At 35.9% G+C, this 17408-nt stretch overlaps 1 protein-coding gene across 1 annotated transcript in view; it reads right to left on the reverse strand.

The window, feature by feature from the left end:
- LOC579021 (relaxin receptor 2-like) overlaps positions 1-14936 on the reverse strand; it is a 32746-nt gene extending 17810 nt beyond the window's left edge. Inside the window, exons 1-6 of the mRNA XM_030981306.1 lie at positions 14924-14936; positions 3592-3750; positions 3067-3147; positions 1992-2103; positions 728-799; positions 274-345 (exon numbers count right to left, since the gene is read on the reverse strand). Coding sequence (XP_030837166.1) covers positions 274-345; positions 728-799; positions 1992-2103; positions 3067-3147; positions 3592-3750; positions 14924-14936 — 509 coding nt within the window. The remainder of the gene's footprint in view (positions 1-273; positions 346-727; positions 800-1991; positions 2104-3066; positions 3148-3591; positions 3751-14923) is intronic.
- Positions 14937-17408: the final 2472 nt, after the last annotated feature.

Here is a 17408-nt window from a genome sequence, read left to right on the forward strand (position 1 = left end):
CTAATTTGAGAGATAGATTTTTCTCGAATACCCTTACTGGGAAAAAGACCGCACTTTCAGGTTAATTTTCAGGATAAATGGAAATCCAGCAAAGAAAATAGGACCACCAAAATATATGCGCACATCGACATACCCCTCACACACCATACACACTCCACTCATGCATGCTCACACAACCCACTTCCTCGCGCACCTCCGCGCAAACGCAATTGTTTCTTCAAAGATCACAATATCAGACCAGCCCGGATCAATAAAGATCCCCGATCAACTTACAGTCTTTTGAGATTACGCAGGTTCCGGAAAGAATTCTCGGCTATTTCGTGGATTCTATTTCCCATCAAGTTCCTGTATTGGAATACAATTATCAGCCGTTAGTGGTTCAGTCTAAAGTCTAAACATATTGTCGCGATATATTGTATTGTATCGTATTTATAAACCGCAATTTACTCATGATATAATTAAATCAAAGCAATGTGCCATCACATAAAATTTAGAATATAGATTTACAAAAGGTATTGAAATAAAATTAACGTTTCTTTTCATATATAACAATAAATATATGTAATTTACTTCATAATCGATTTGTTCCCTATTCGTTGAAATGACCGATAGAGTTTAAAAAAATAAAGAGAGAGGAAAAGACCAAAAATCATGGGAAAATGTTTACATGAGGATGAGAATGCATAAAATGCAATCGCAGCAAAAACAAACACAAAATCAGACTTACAGGTATACGAGTGATGAATAGTTTGCAAGTAGTTCACTTCCGATGTTCACAATGTTGTTTGATTTCAGGTATCTGTATAAATAAGCGGTTTTAAAGCACAAATTCGTTGTTGATTAATAATCAAGAGTTGTTCTATTAGGTCGTTTTCAGAAGATCAAAATGTATCACAGAAAGAACACGAAGCACCACTGCTGCTGCTAGTGAAGAACATTTGCCTGAGTGCACTGCAATTTCTTTGATAATTGATGAAACATAATAAGAATGGTTTGATACAATGTAAAGCAAATGAAACATACAGTTAGTACCACACTTGGTTGGAGGGTGAAAGAACCTCGTTGAGTAACCCACCCCAACAGTTCAATAAGAAATGAATGTTGGCACTTTAACTATTAAAGAGGAAGAAGGGAGACTGCAAAGGTTTCAACTTATTTCAGCAGACCAGTTCACAACATTTATTGTAATTTCTCGACAGCCTACTACAAGTGTACAAGGCCCTTATATATGCGTGTATATATATTTGTTTTCATATTATGTAAAAACACATATATAGATTCTCCGAACTATTATGCCATTTATATGCAAGATGAGCACTTTCCATTAGAATCATTATTAATATTACTATCATCGTTATAATTATTATCATTATTAGTAGGAATAGTAATAGTAGTAGTAAAGGAGGATGGCGAACTATTGCATTCACTTGTTGGGCGATATTTTTATATTTAAATAGCCTGAATGCAGGTCACATACATATTTATCGGTATGAGATGGCAAGGTATGAGCAATTGTGGGAATCGTATAAAATGTTTAATACATTCTTGAAGTCGTCCATTAAGATAAGGCTGGGCTGCGTTGACTTTAATTATGCAATGCATGTCCTTTCGTGGTCTATATGTGTGATGTTGTTAGCCGACGAAAATCAAACTTTCCCCCAAATCCATAATTGCCAACAGAAATAGTGATGAGAATAATAATATAATAATACAAATACAGATGTGCGTCTTATTCCCTCAGGGTAGCTACATCAGTATCAATTGCGATTTTCCCGAGGGCCTTTCAATTATTATCACCCTATAGAATTGCAAGGTACCATTTTCACCTGGATGAATAGTGGCTAATGCGGATTGATGTCTTGCCAAAGGACATTAGTGCCAGGCTTGGATTCGAACATTTAACTATTAGATTGAGAGTCAAATGAACGAAACACGAAACCTCCTCATAAGACTTACAGCGTTTAGGATACTGCACAGAGTTACATACTTACAGTCTGGTGATATTCTCTGGTAGATTGGGTGGGACCTCGTTCAAATTAAATTCTGAGCAATCGAGTTGAGTTAATTTACTGCAAACACAACCATCAGGATATTGGGCCAGAGCTATGATAATCACGAGAATAACAAGAAATAAACAATAATTGTTTTTGTTTAAATCCTGGCGTGCTTGTGAATTTTTTTTTTATCACAGTGCTTGCAACGCTCAATTTATTGGTAATTCAATAGGTCATTTCGTAATCTAAAGCACACCTTCTAATTATTTAAAGCCCAGTAACCACTTTTACATACACTGGTATTTCAGTTGTCAGAATACATATTGCGTACACGCCAAACAGTTTGTTTGACTGGAATCTCCTTAGTACGCAATGTGCGTTCTTCCTATTAAAATTAATTTATAATAATTTGCTACAGTTAAATGTCACAGTTCATCACTATACAAGCGTGACACAATTATGTGTTAATGTAATGACAAGATGAAAATGGATGATTAATGCCTTTTCAGATGAGATTTAAAACTGTAGTCGTACAACAGAGATAACAAGCCACAGCAACATGTGAAATCATTTTTGTTGTTTACGCCAATACATCTGACTTATAACACTCTGCATTTCCATAACTCCGAAACTTGAGCTTAACACCATTAAAACATGTGTTACGTATACTACGCCATGTCATGTGGAGGTGTTTATAATTTAGGATATTATACGACACTCGTTTAAAGAAACGTCATTTAAATGATTATTGTGTAGTAAAAGGAGGGTACAGGCTAGAAAACAAAAGCGTATAAAGAAACGTCGTGTAGAGAAACTAATTTTGAAAACATTAATTATCATGGCAGATGGCCAATCACCAATGGCCCCTGACGATTAGCCCAGATGAGTTGTATGATTTTCGTAAGATACGACGTTCAGACTCGAACGGAACCCTGATTATTATAGAGTTTTCGTTCGAACTATACACCCGTTTCTGTATACATCACTGTACGACATTCAGACTAGAGAATTATAGTAGTCTGAACGCGTTTTTTAAAAACCGTTTAGAACAGAATAATTATAAAGGTCTCACCGCATTCATTGAGGGCCTTGGTCTCTCCGACAGATACGGGATGCACATAATCAAAGTGGGCGAGCCATCCGTCAGCAATGGCTGCACAGCAAAGAAAACAATGGGAAAAACGCTTTCCATATCCATCCAGTGGTACATGTAGTGAGGCTCTACCATAATTACTACCTAATTCTTGCTTTAAACGGACCCTGACAAGCCCCGCAACAAAATGTTATAAACTAATATCGACAAAATTTGTGAATTGTTTTCATTTGTCCACTAACGATGTGCAAGATTTTGTTATCTTCCATTGAACCACCAATGGCTAATGTAGCTACTTGATACAGGTAGTTAATATTATAAAATACTTTCTTTCACTGTCCATTTTCCTTTAAGTCCTCGTCTCTCATTCTCTCTGGCTATTTATAGAGGCACTACGCGGTAACGAACTGCAATTGGACGATGTGTGTCATTAGTAATAAAGTCTAATACAAATTGTTTACGAAATTCAATAATTGATATATTTTTATATTGGAAATGACTTACCACATCCACTTTCATCGGCAGCATTTTGGCAATGTGCAATGTCATCACACTGGAATTGCTGAGCCACACACTCGGTGCTGTTACCGCACGGGAAGAAACCAGGATCACACTCTATCAGGTCATTGGCCCACTGGCAACTTCCGGATCCGATGATGAAAACTGGAAAAATAACCAAGATAAATTGAAAATAAATACGGACTCTGCAATTATAAATCAACAGTGTGTATTCAACAATTTTAGGAATACGATTGGAAGCCTAAGGCCTTTGGAGCTGCACTTAAGTCCCATATAACTGACAGCCGGATTCCACAATACACATGGCTGAACTAGTGAACAGGTGACGAAATTAAATATATCTTTAGATTAACACCTTGTTTTACTACAATATCATTTCACTGATAGGAATTTATAATATGCAAGAGAACCACTATATAATGAATGCAAATGGTTGACAATACAAGGACATAAAGGGAAGGTGTTTGTTTGTTTCCATTGGTGTCTGCATTTGTTAACATAATAACAATTAATATACACGATATGTGCATATATGTTATACCCAAAAGTCAAAATACATATATGATCATATCATACTATAAATCACTTGATTGATGAAACCTTCATAAACACATAGTTGATATATCATTTCAAAATAGAAAAAATGCAGGAGTTCGCCATCTTAAGCTGGAGCTTGAACGTGATTTCGGCCTCAGAAAATGTGTATTAGTGTTCTTTAGAGCATTATTTAAAGATGATATTTTTGAAATAGTCTCTGTAACATGGGGGTGGTTCGAGGATACAAAACAACAAAAATGATGACGATTAAAAAAAAATGATCTGAAACAACAGGCGAGTGATTACCTCAAATCAGTACATGTTGAGTACGCTATCTCAACTAATCCCGAAAACATGAATATTCAAAGTTGCATTGGTTTATTCATAACACTATCACACCAGTATAAAACAAGAATGCGTAAATATAGAACACACCATGTTCTGTGTTCGATTAGTTCCCTTTAAATGCCCGGGGTTTTCCGTATGCAACACCTCATCATTTCATCTGCTCATTTACATAGATGGCAATCCTTTTCCATGGATAACACGTCATCTTTGCATCACCTTTTACACGTAGTTGTGCCCCTCCCTGGCATGGCTTTCACATCAGTTTGGAGGTTTGTTTGTTTATTTAAATCCTCAAAACAACATAATTTCCCGTAATATCAAGAGAAGGGGAATATACCGCACAAAAAGTACGCTAGTGTATTAGCTATTTATATATTTACATGTACTTTTTTCTTTTGTCCTATTTCAATCAACTAATGGAGCTCATCAGGCGAAGACATCTTAGCAGTTTCTCATGTTCCCACCTTTTGGAAGCCATCTTGTTTTGCTTTAATTTCGCCGAGTCGTATGCCGCCCATTGCCTCCAGATAAATTTCGCGGTTTTCCATTTTCCAAAGATGTCAGCGCAACCTTTGAAGGTGATGTTTTTTGGCAACGAGCGTTTCTCTACCACACTGACAAATATTTTTTTAATATATATTCATATAAGAATAAGAATAAAAATGAAAATAAAAATAAAAATAGTCCTGCGGCGGTTGAGGAAAATTAGACGAAATGAAGAAGGAATAATGAAACAACCATAGCCTTTGTCAAATATATATATATATATATATATATGAAAGTGCGAGAATATATATATGCCGGGCTTTCGGCATTTTAACACGTAAATGTCAGGTATATGCTACTTCCTCAGTCTCGACACATTAAATTAACAATGACGCAATGCGGACGAAAGCCAACCCTTATTTCTTACATATCCAGTGATCGTGCACTGCACTATTGCAGTAGCTTTGCTTTGGCTGATGTAATACTAGGGACTTTTAGATTTGCACGACGACAAAGTGGACTGCTACGTGTGACGTCCTTATAAGGCACTATAGTGTCCTTATAAGGCACTGCCAGTGCCTTATAAGGACTTCACGCGTAGCAGTCGACTATGTCGTCGTGCAAATCTAAAAGTCTCTAATCTCTTCCAAGCAGACCAGAACAGAGAGAAATGCGTACTTCTCGACATCTCCATACAAACACCAGTCCTGTGTTTCATTTGTCTCATACAAAATGAATAAATAAAGTGTTTTGTTTGTTGTTAAATCATAAATAAGTAATGAAAAGGTAAGATCGTTGTTAGCATATAGACTGTATACATGTAATTAAGGCAACCGTTGTATAGTTACCATGCGTCACGTACTATGTCACTGTATTTATATAGGCACGTGAAAGTGCCTTATACCCTTATTGTCATGGTCACATACGACAACAGTATACCCTTTGAACAATACAAAGAAGTAAAAGTTCTTGGCTATATGGAGGAAATGAGATATTACGTTTATTGCATGCTGACAGAACTCTTGAGTTTTTGACAATTCGTGAAGAGCACGGTCGACCTTTTTTCTGCATATTTAACCTAGAAATGTGCACATGGATGACCATAGCCTCAGGAGACTCAGTGATCATGCAGAAAGTTATTTCTGTCACACTTGTCAGCCGTGGGCAAGATTGATAATTCCCAATGGCATATTTCTTTTGAGCAGATATCGTTATCAATGTACTGACGTTTTATTCATATCTCTTACCGGAAGTTCTTCTTTAATACCCCCCCCCCAACCCCCCAACCCCCCCCCCCAAAAAAAAAAGAAGTTCAAATTAAAATTAAAATGGAAAATAAGACAAAAAATGCCAAGAGCCTGCAATATCAACCACAGCCAAATTCCGAGATGACATGGACGAACTTTCAGCATAAACTATAGACTAAGGTCATATCATTTCAATTGCGCGTGTTCCCAAAGAGCTGCAACTTGTACAAGTCCAGTGAAATCTACAACTGACTGAATTTACCTCAAATTTATTGTTTTCCATTATCAGTTTCTTCATATAATTAAGGTATATTGCTCATGCCTTTTCCTTTTACGTCGTAGTCTATTATACTTGTTATCTTTCGGAATACTTTCAGCGCAATTGGGACAGTCCCCGATGCGCCCATTCGCCGATCGTTCGGATGCTCGTCAAGTCAAGTGGTGCCGGGCAACGGGTTAGAAAAACCACGATGAACTCCCTCATGAATACGTTCAAACCTCTTCATAGACGTTGGACCTGTTTGCTGGCACCGCGGAGAGGGTATCAATGGAACACGCTTTAGGTCGAATGGTCAATTGTGTGATAGGTGTAGGTAATCTTCTTAAATCTAGCGGTGGACGTGTAATCAGACGGAGAGATTTGTAAAATGCACCATTGCAAATTTAATGCTTCGTATTACTGCTACAGGTTTGATATTTTCAAAGCCTTTCCCCTTGTCAGACAGATAAAACGTACGACGTTGTCAATCTTGAAAAATGCGTTGAAGGTTCAACCAGAATAAATTCAAATTAGACTTACAAATTGCTCGAACTCAAGGTTCCCTGAGGGGTCATGAAGCGCCTCGCAATGTGATTGGATTTTCTTTTATAGAAATCTACGGTCTCAAAACATTTGCTTTGGGATAATTAATGCACCTGTTCCTTGCAGGCCTTCCTGGTAATAAGAACGGAATGAATGTATGAGCCATGTTTTATATTGACTGCATCGGAAACGCGATGAAAAGAAGTTCCTTATGGGCAGATCAATTTATGGTGAATACAAATAAAAACACGACTATATGAAAATATAAAAACATTAATGTGCTTTTAGGTGTAAGAATATATTTTTAACAGTTTGACGGAAATTGAAATATATCATTTCAATCAATATTTAATCGGATGGCGTACAATTTAGAAGCGACTTGTGTCCACGCACGAGGCCCATACAAAACGTTTGTACAAATCTGCCCACGGCTAATATATCTTTATTTTGAAATAGCAAGACTATATGGAAGAATAGTCATATAAAAAAAAAATTGATCAATATGAGCAGGTGCATGCAACCATTCCTCTTCAAAAGAAATAATCCATTTCAGATAGCAGAAAGTTGATAAGACCTTTGGTTGTAAAGGCTATTGTTATTGTTTAATAACCCAGGAGCAAAGGGAAAATGCATATGATTTCTTGGACTTTTTTCCGTTTCCACTGCCTTTTATTCACCCCCTTTTTGGCGTATATAGGATTCATGGAAAAGGCTCAGTATGTGAATCTCATCTGGCTCAAACATTTTTAACTCATTTTACCGTCATCACAAAAAGCATATTGATAATCACAGAGATAATGATACGTAAAAGACACGAGAGGATAACAGTTCGCGAAAATGGTTACATTACATTCTAGATCGCATTGCATTTCTCCCATCCTGACCCATGATCGGGGGGGGGGGGGGTAATTAAAAAAAACCCCGAGCGTCCGCCGAAATCAACGTGTTTGCAGACTTTAACATTTTCGTGGATTTGTTGATGACGTAAGATTTTAAATAGCATTTGGTCGATCTTGCAAGCATTCCGAACATTTTCTCGGTCATTCATTGCTATGTTGTTCACCTGAAACTGTTTCTTTAATATATAAAAGGAATCTTCTTTGGGATGAATAAGATATATCGATCTTTGCCGAAGTCTTTAAAACTGCAATCATACATTGTATCTAGGCACGACTGCCATCACTAGAATGAAATTTAGACGGCCTGTCTCAGGTGGTTTACAATTTCGAAGCAGTATCAGCAATTTACTTCTTCTCACCTTGCCCGATAATGAGAATGGAAAACCGACACCCTAATATCCAGCAAAGCAGAGACACGTCAAAAATCAACACACATGATCTAGAAATTGCTATATGTATCCATGATAATATTTCCCGCCAATTGGACGCAGTGTAAACCATGATCACTTGATAATTACCAGGGGCGGATCAAGCTTTTTACCAAGGGGGGGGGGGGGGGGGGGGTTTGACCAATTTTTTTCCAAAAATCGCGCCGTTTTACTGGTTTCCTTTTTTTGGACGCAGTGTAAACCATGATCACTTGATAATTACCAGGGGCGGATCAAGCTTTTACCAAGGGGGGGGGGGGGGGGGGGGGGGGGGTTTGACCAATTTTTTTCCAAAAATCGCGCCGTTTTACTGGTTTCCTTTTTTTTCGTCTTTTTCACATGGCCGCCCAGGGGGGGGGGGGGGGGTTAAACCACCGAAACACCCTTCCCCTAGACCCGCCCTGATTACCGTGAAACATTAGAACAATCTCCCTCTTCCAATTATATTCGCAATGCTAGTTATTTAAATACATTTAAAGCAATGCCCTTAGACCTTTTGCATTTTGTACGTTGTAGATTAACGTAGGATACTATTAATTTATAAAATATATGTATTTTGGTTGTAAGTGATTGGTAACAATTATTTTCAATTGCGAAGTTTTAATGTTAATTGATTGATGTCATTTGTAATGTAAATTCTGTTTCCTTTACTTATCAACTATTTCCCTTCTAAACCGCTTAGAGGCATTATGCAATTTATGGTATAGAAATATCTTGTTATTATTAACATGCATGGATTCTTAAATGGTGGCTAAATTTGCATATTTGACCTGACAGGATATTTTTTTTTAAATGAGGGAATACAAAAATAAAAACATACAGGAAACGCAACCGTTTGTTTATTTTTAGGCGAAATTGGATACGTAAACAGCCCCTTTTGAGAGTTAGCATGAACACAAAGGGAGAGAGAGAGAGAGAGAGAGAGAGAAAGAGTAAGGGGAGGTTATTATGTATATGTAATCTTATGCGATACATTACTTCCAAATCTGTCGCCTATAGGTCGAGTGTCTTAAAAGTTAAAACTAAATCTTTTTTTGCCACGTTCGTGAAGCAAAGGCAAATGTCAAAGCGCCTGGAACCTTTACTGCACCATCTTACTTAGAATCTAAACGCAAATCCGATGGAACAGTATTCTGTATATTTCTTGCATATAAATACTTTATGTATGTAATATCCAGGTATCTACGTCATACATCTTAAAAGCAGATTAAAAAAAAAAATCCTATGATCTTATTTGAATATATCAATTGCATTGCCCGTGTATATAGTTATATATATATATATATATATGTACCCTGTATAATTCCTTCACATTTATCAGCTTCAACATGTTAATGTAAATCTCCGTTCACTTTTCCATACATGTAATCCTTTGCGGATGTTCTATTAACAGGATTACAGTCGTTTTGCCAGGGGACTGGAAGTAATTTGTAGAACCGTGTTTGTATAGTGCCAAACCTTTCCAGTGAACATCTACATTATTCAAGATAATTTTTTTTTCTCGAAATTATCTGACGTTTTCGGCCACCAAACACCCTTTTCCTAGGCCTGGATTATGTAATAAAGTAAATATAAATTAAAGTGTGAAATAGTAGATTTGTAAATTCTTTCTTATTGAAATGTAAAATGTACTAAAACATGGCTGGTGTCGATATTCTAGAGTATTTTAAGCCTTCCAGTTATAGGAAAGGCCAACATCGACTGCAATTGAAATAAGCAATTAAAGGTTCATTTCTATTCTTCCCAGCATATCCCAAGTTCTCGAAAAAAATAATTAATTAAAGAATATATCATTTTTAAAATAACCATGAAATATTGAATTCAAATCGAATTGTTTCAGAAAATTCATATTTCAGTGTCCTAGCTTTGGTTTAAATGCAAGATCAAATATTAATGCAAAGGTCAATAAAAACACGTAATGGGAATTTTCATGGATTAATCAGAAGCGTTTGATACCTGAATCCCAATGTTTTGCTTAAAAAGCTAAACAAAATTATAATAATAAAATAATATTAATAATAATAGCCTAATAGTCCACTCCAAATTTAATTAAACCGAAACGGAAATTCTTGAAATTATGAAATTCAAAGAGTTGCTCTCTCGTGGTGTATGGATGATTTATCATTCCAGCAACAGTATGTGGTGCATACTGAGTTTTTATTGGCCAATCTTCACTTGAATGTGGAGTATCGCAAGGATCAATATTAGTTCCCCTTCTTTTCTTATTGTAGATTAATGGTATAATTAATGCATCATCCCTTTTATCGTTTATACTATTTACTGACGACCCTCGACATGATTATTTTTCATGATAATTCGGAAGCTCTTATTCACACTTACTTTTGAACTACCAACAGTTTCATATTGGTTTAAAATTAGTAAACCATCCTTTAATATTAATAAAACGAGATTCATACATTTAAGACATGCAAATGCATAAATACTCCAGATTTTTCCTATCATATTGTAATTGATAATATACCATTGCATGTTGAAATGTAAAAAGATTTTAGGCATCTTTATTGATGAGGACCTTAGCTGGAATGAACAAATACGTCACATATTTGCATTTCTAAGAATATTGGTATACTTTATAAGACATCTTGCCATGAATTTCATTTTTTAACTTGGTGTGGGCGTAAAGTGCAAATGCATAAACTAACCCTGTTAATTTATTGCAAAAAAAAGCGCGTTGCATTTGTGCTGGTTCCCATTGTTTACCCCCATACGAAGCCATTATTTTATGAATTCAAAACATTGATTTATTAAAAATATAAACGCACAACAGACTTTGATCTTTATGTTTAAATGCATGAAGAAACTTTTTCCTGATTCACTTAAGAATTTATTTGTATTCAATAACACTGTCCGTTCTTACCCTACTCATAATTCATTAAACTTTTATTTGATGAATTCCAAATTATTGATCCTGAATAAATCAACGAGACATCATGGTCCAGATTTATAGAATGCACTCATAGACTCAATAAAATCATACAAAACCCTAAATTCATTTGAATTCAATACAAAGAAAGCATTTCTGTCAGAGTACATTGCCTGAAATTTTCCGAGTGCTGAATTATTATTTGATATTATTCAAGATTTCTATAAACATCCATCCCTATATTTAATAACTCCCGTATACTTATATAAGTTTTCTGTGTCAGACATTTTCATTTTCATTTTCAATTTCATCATCATCTTTATAATCAACATCATCACCATCACCACCACCAGTTTCTAAAATCATTTTGTTATCATCCGTAGCCCTCCCTCCTCCCAACCCCGGTTATCATGCTCTCAAGCAATCGCTTCTTATGAAAGCCCTTCTTCTGCAGATTCAGTTATGAATAATTATTGGTAGTGTGTTTTAAGTTACACTTTTTTTTAATGTCAACATTGCATTCAATCATTTGTACGTTGATTTGTATGTTGCTGAAGAAAATGAGTTCAATTTAACTCAATCAAATTTCATATTCGCCGTCCACTGGGTCCTTTCTTCAAATGGAATGTTTTTAAATCACTTTAATTTTCGGGATTACTTCATGTTCATTTGTAGTTCCATTGAGAATTGTTTTCTTAAACATCCAGTAGCAACAGGTAGTGACGTGTGCTGTATTTCCCACTTGCTTAATGTAAACTGATACTTTACTCATTTCTATTATTCTTAAGGAATGGAATCTTCTCAAATCACTTCAATTTTCGAGACTACTTCATATTTATATGTAGCTCTATCGGAAATTGTTTTCTTGAAAATCCAGTAGCATCTGGTAGAGATATGTGCCGCGCTGCGGTATTGCCTATTAATGTAAACCGATACCTTACTCATTTTATGATTCCTAAGATAATATAAAGAAGGCATTACAATATTTGTATTATGCACCACACAGGAACCGCATCCTTTCTAGTGTATATCATCAGCGCTCATGTTATCGTTATTAGTATTATTACTATTATCATTATTTATTTTCATATTTATTATTGTTATTTTTATTATCATAATTCATATTTTTATTATAATTATTATTATCATCATCATTGTACAAAATGATGTAAATATCATTTTTAAATAATTGAATACTTATATTTAATGTTTTCTCATCCTTTCAGAGTTTTGAAGTATTATCAACAACATTACCAATGATGAGGAAGAGGAAAAAAGGCACAGGACTTTGAAAATAATTATCACGTTCAGTCTCGTTAAGGATATGTTGTTTCGGATGAACATGAAATGATTGATTTTTATATTCCCCTACTTTCTATTCAATTTAAGCACGGAAAACCTGTTTGAGCCTCGGGCTTTTCATCAACGCCCTTTTAACTACTTGTAATACCACCGTCATCATGAGGAGGAAAAGGGGCACGTTTCCTATTTAACTATCACGCCCTTTATATTTCTGCAGTCGTGAAAGACAGGGATACGTGATACCCGAACATGATACAATAGAACGCTCTGCCAATACATTACATGACGTCACTCGCAAACGTCAGGGGATAGTGAATGCAGAACCAACATAAAGTCTAAATTGAGCCGTGCCGTTTACTCCACTTAAAAGAAATACATGATACCATGATCAATAACGAGTTCGAAAGGCCGGTTGTTTATTTTACTTTGTATCTGTTTCCCTTTTCGTAACCTATTATCTTACAAATCAGTTACAAATCTGAGTGTGATACACTATTTTCAAATGTATCGACACTGTTCTCCGTGATATTCCCTGAAATATTGATCATGGAAACCCTCTATAAGTTGATAATACAAATTAGCTCCATTAAACCGATTAGCGCCATTAATACAAAAATATGATTGTTAATCTGCAAATCTTTCAGACTATGTCTGTGCCCTGGGCACACATCACGTCATGCCTCTGCGCTTGCTGATTTTTTACTTCATAAATTGAAAGCCCCTTTTCTGCAAATTTTCCAATGTTTAATTTTTTGTAGTGTTTATTAAGTTTTGTTTAAATGTCAACATTTTCATAATTATCATCATATTGTTTACCCGTTCAAAAATATGTTATATCCTGTGTATGTTGTATCGTTGAAAGATAATTAGATCTGTACGTTGCATACGAAAATGAATTCAATTCAATTCAATTTACTTTTGGCGCTCGAGTAGAAAGAGCCAGCAGGTAAAAAAAATCTTGCCATACTATCAACTACAATCAAGGGCCTCTTCAAGATATATGAGACTGATTTTTTCGTCTTTTTTTTCTTCTTGAGGGCAATGAACATAAACCACACACAAAAAAGAAAGAAAAAAGAACAAGAACACAAATAATCCATTGGTGCTCGAAAATTGAATTCGTTTGGAAGGATCACTTTAGAACACTATTGAGGATTAAGCCTGCCCATTTACTGAGTGCATGTTATCTTTTCCCATATAAACAAAATCTGAATCATGCAAAATTGCCCCACGTTTACCGCGTTTTCCCAGTTCGGCTAACCAAAGGTGCATTCCACACCACTCATCATGTTCATGAATATTACTCACTTTTGAGAAAGGCGGCCCATTCCTCTAGCTATCAATCTGGAGCAAATACCCATGGGATACTGTTTCCCTGCAACCCAGAATAAACAAATCCATCGATATCATGAAAGTCGCATTCAGGCCATGCGTGGCTTCAGGCGTATTGTCTCCAAATGGGGTGCTTTTAAGGGATTAGTAGAACATTTTGAACGCTTAAACAGTACCTTGTTCAACCCTAAAGTGAAAGATAAAATCATGATGTAACAGAGTAATGTAAAATACAATAGTTAGTCTGTCTATACATGGTTTTCGGAGGGGGCGGGGGCGTGGCGAGTGACGGGGGGGGGGGGGTCACGATTTCCAGAAAAAACAATTGTTGTTGTTTCTAAATCGTGCAAGCGACCGTAGGGAGCGAGCAACAATTTTGGCAAATAATCCTGGTGAAAAAAAAATCAATCTACAAACAGTCCGCCCTACTTCTCGAATGTGAGAAGAAGGAGGCTACCCAACTATGAAGTGGCGGACATTGGTAATATAACCACCTTTAGCCCCTTCGACATGTGAGTCTGTACGATTGTGCTCGAAGTTTTTTCGTTTTACCAGGGGTCTAGTGGAAATTTGTACAACTTCGCCCCAGATAACTCGGTTTTCGGTCACTCCGTAAATGCTTGCAATACCCAAATCAAATCATATCCTAATGGTTTACGTCATGTTCCGCTGTCTGTACCGAGAATCACGAACCGTGCTACAGACACGCTGAAGGCAATTGCCCACTGATGGGTGTCTACATAGAGGGATGTTTATTGTTCTGAAAGTAATAACAAATCACCAATCATTCATTATTCACGGTATTCAATACATCTTACTTCGATTTGTTTTCCAGGATTTACAGACCTGCAGCTGAAATTTTCTTCCGAGGAAGGTGAACAAAATAATGGGTATGTTGTTTTCTGCATGAGAAATGATGTAGACTTGTAATACAAATGTTGGCCTCTTTTTGCAGTGGGAATCATTTGATTGAAAGGGCATTGTGTCATTACAACTATTTGTGCATCAGTCAATTTTGAACTCAGCAGGATTCTTGTCAGTTACTGACCTACCTCGTGGGGGCATCGTGGTGTTTTGGTAAAGACACTTTATGGGTTCGATCCTTGCTCTGTGCTTACACTTCAGAACAATGCGTTTTACCCACGTGCATGTCCCTCTTACCCCAGGTGAATTTAAAGGGTACCTAGCCATGCAGGAGGTAGTGATCATTGCACTACTCTCATAAAGAACAGTATGGGGGATTACCTTCTCTGGGTAAACGGAATCATTTAATTTAGTTGTTGACCCTGTGAAAGAACGATTGCCTGCGCCAGTAATGCAACATTATTGTTGCACTCTGCAGTATGAATTCTCTTTGTGTACGCTGACAACTCACAGCACACGGCAGAGACATCAACAGTCACTAACACAGTCCTGCGTCAGATCTGGGGATCGTTTCATAAGACTTGTTATCTATATCAACTGCTAAATTTATATGACAAATTTGCTCTCAGTCAATCAGATGCCATGATTTCAGTAGCTTATAACAGTAGCTTGTCACTTGTCATTGATAACAAGTTTTATGAAACAGGGTCCGTATACGCCTCGTGCGCACAGGACGTTAGGTCACGTGGTACGAATTCTGCCCAATCAAAGGAATCTGTTTTCACAACAGGCATGAAGCTGTTGTGCATCCGCTATACATATTTCCCTTCCCCAAAACACGAAGTCTATTTTACCAATACTAAAAAACATGAACTGAGTGGAAATAAAATATTCACGACCAATCAATTCCCGGAAGTTTTGATAGGTTAGGTATTGAAGGCAAGTTTCATAGAAATCTTTCCGGCGCAGGTGCATGTGAGGAGAAAACAGATTATAAAAAACCGTTTCTCATTAAAAATCTCAATAATGGAAATCTGTCCTGAATATATTGTTCACGTATTGAACATTACCGTGCATCTGGAAAAAAGAGTTTACACATCTCGACTATAGCACCATGCAAGGTTCTTGTAAACGTAGAAATAGCTCTCAAATTATGTGACTGTTTGTTTTTATTAAAGTCCCTTTTTTTTAAGCAGAAGAAAACCAAAATGCTTAGTTGTAATGATTGATTCAAATCTAACTTGAAATAGTCATATTATTAACTACGTTTGCATGTTAATCTCGAGAGGCATTGGCATTTTATATAAATTGAAAAAGTGACAACAGTCACTATTTATGCTTTACAATTCTTCGATTTTGTCAGACATATCTTATTGTAAAATAGAGCGGGGTAATAGTATAAGATGAAAATTATGGTCATATAATTATCGTCTCCGAAAGAAACCACTCCGTCTGTGTACACATTCACAATATTTAGCCCACACTGATCCAATATTTTATAAACTTAAAAACGTTATAAATCGCTGATATTCACAATTTCAAAATGCAATCTTCATGTATACATTTCGAATAAATACTATACCTCTGGCATTTCGTAATATTAATATAGGGATATACATTGTTTTTCTACACGACACTCATCGGACTTCCATTTAACTAACCCAATAATTATTATGGCCTATAAATCGATAAAACACCATTATCCAGATATTTGGAATGCTTTACCTGACAATACTAAACACTCTGCATCTCTTTACTCATTCAAAGCTTCGATTACAAATATTTAATATCCAGATATTCACTAATATCAAAAGGGTCTTGACGATTTTAATTGTTTGTTAATATAAATTAATTTAAGATGACCCGTTCATGCTCAATACCAATCAAACACTTACTTCACCTGCACACACCCACTTGCACACACATGTTTTTCTTTCTTTATTTTCGTTCCACTTTCTATTTAGATACTTTCTGAACAAAATCTTTATACGTGGCTCTCTAGTCTCCTACATACTCTTATAATATCGTCAAGTACCCCCCCTTTCCGGTTGCTATCGACTCAATCATTCATGCTTATGATAGTTGACCTCTGCATTTATCTTGATTCTTTGACTCAACTCCGTATTTCAGTTGTCACTTTTTATGTAAATCAATTATATTATACACTATTATTGTTATTTGAATGTTTTGTATTTGATTTATCAATAAATGCAGAAACATCTGCTGTATAAAAAAAGGAAAAAGGTATAATGGGAAATGATGTCTTAAAAACAAATTTGATTCCTGTATTTCTTCGAAAATGGATTCTGTAGACGGTTTTCAAACAAATCATCGACATCTTCCTTTGTGTACGAGGGCTTCCTGGAGTAACAGACAAGTAAATGAATCCTGAAAACAAAATAAAATCGATTTTTAACTTCAATAAACGTTTGATTATTTTTTTCAGGTAGCACCTGACATATGAGAAACGCCATCTGTTAAATATAGAATGGATAACACAGCCAAACAATAGAAATGTAAGTTAAAACAACTCATGGTTGTTGAAAAGCATTGTCGTTAAAATGGGAAATCATCTGGAACATGTACATGGATATCAGCCTTAGGTGAATTGGTGAGAAAGAGTATCCATAGCAACACTCGAGCCCTCTCAACGTTTGATTGACACAACATTTT

The sequence above is a fragment of the Strongylocentrotus purpuratus genome, unplaced genomic scaffold (genome assembly GCF_000002235.5).
Source record: "Strongylocentrotus purpuratus isolate Spur 01 unplaced genomic scaffold, Spur_5.0 spur5_scaffold_11, whole genome shotgun sequence".
NCBI classification, from domain to species: Eukaryota; Metazoa; Echinodermata; class Echinoidea; order Camarodonta; family Strongylocentrotidae; genus Strongylocentrotus; species Strongylocentrotus purpuratus.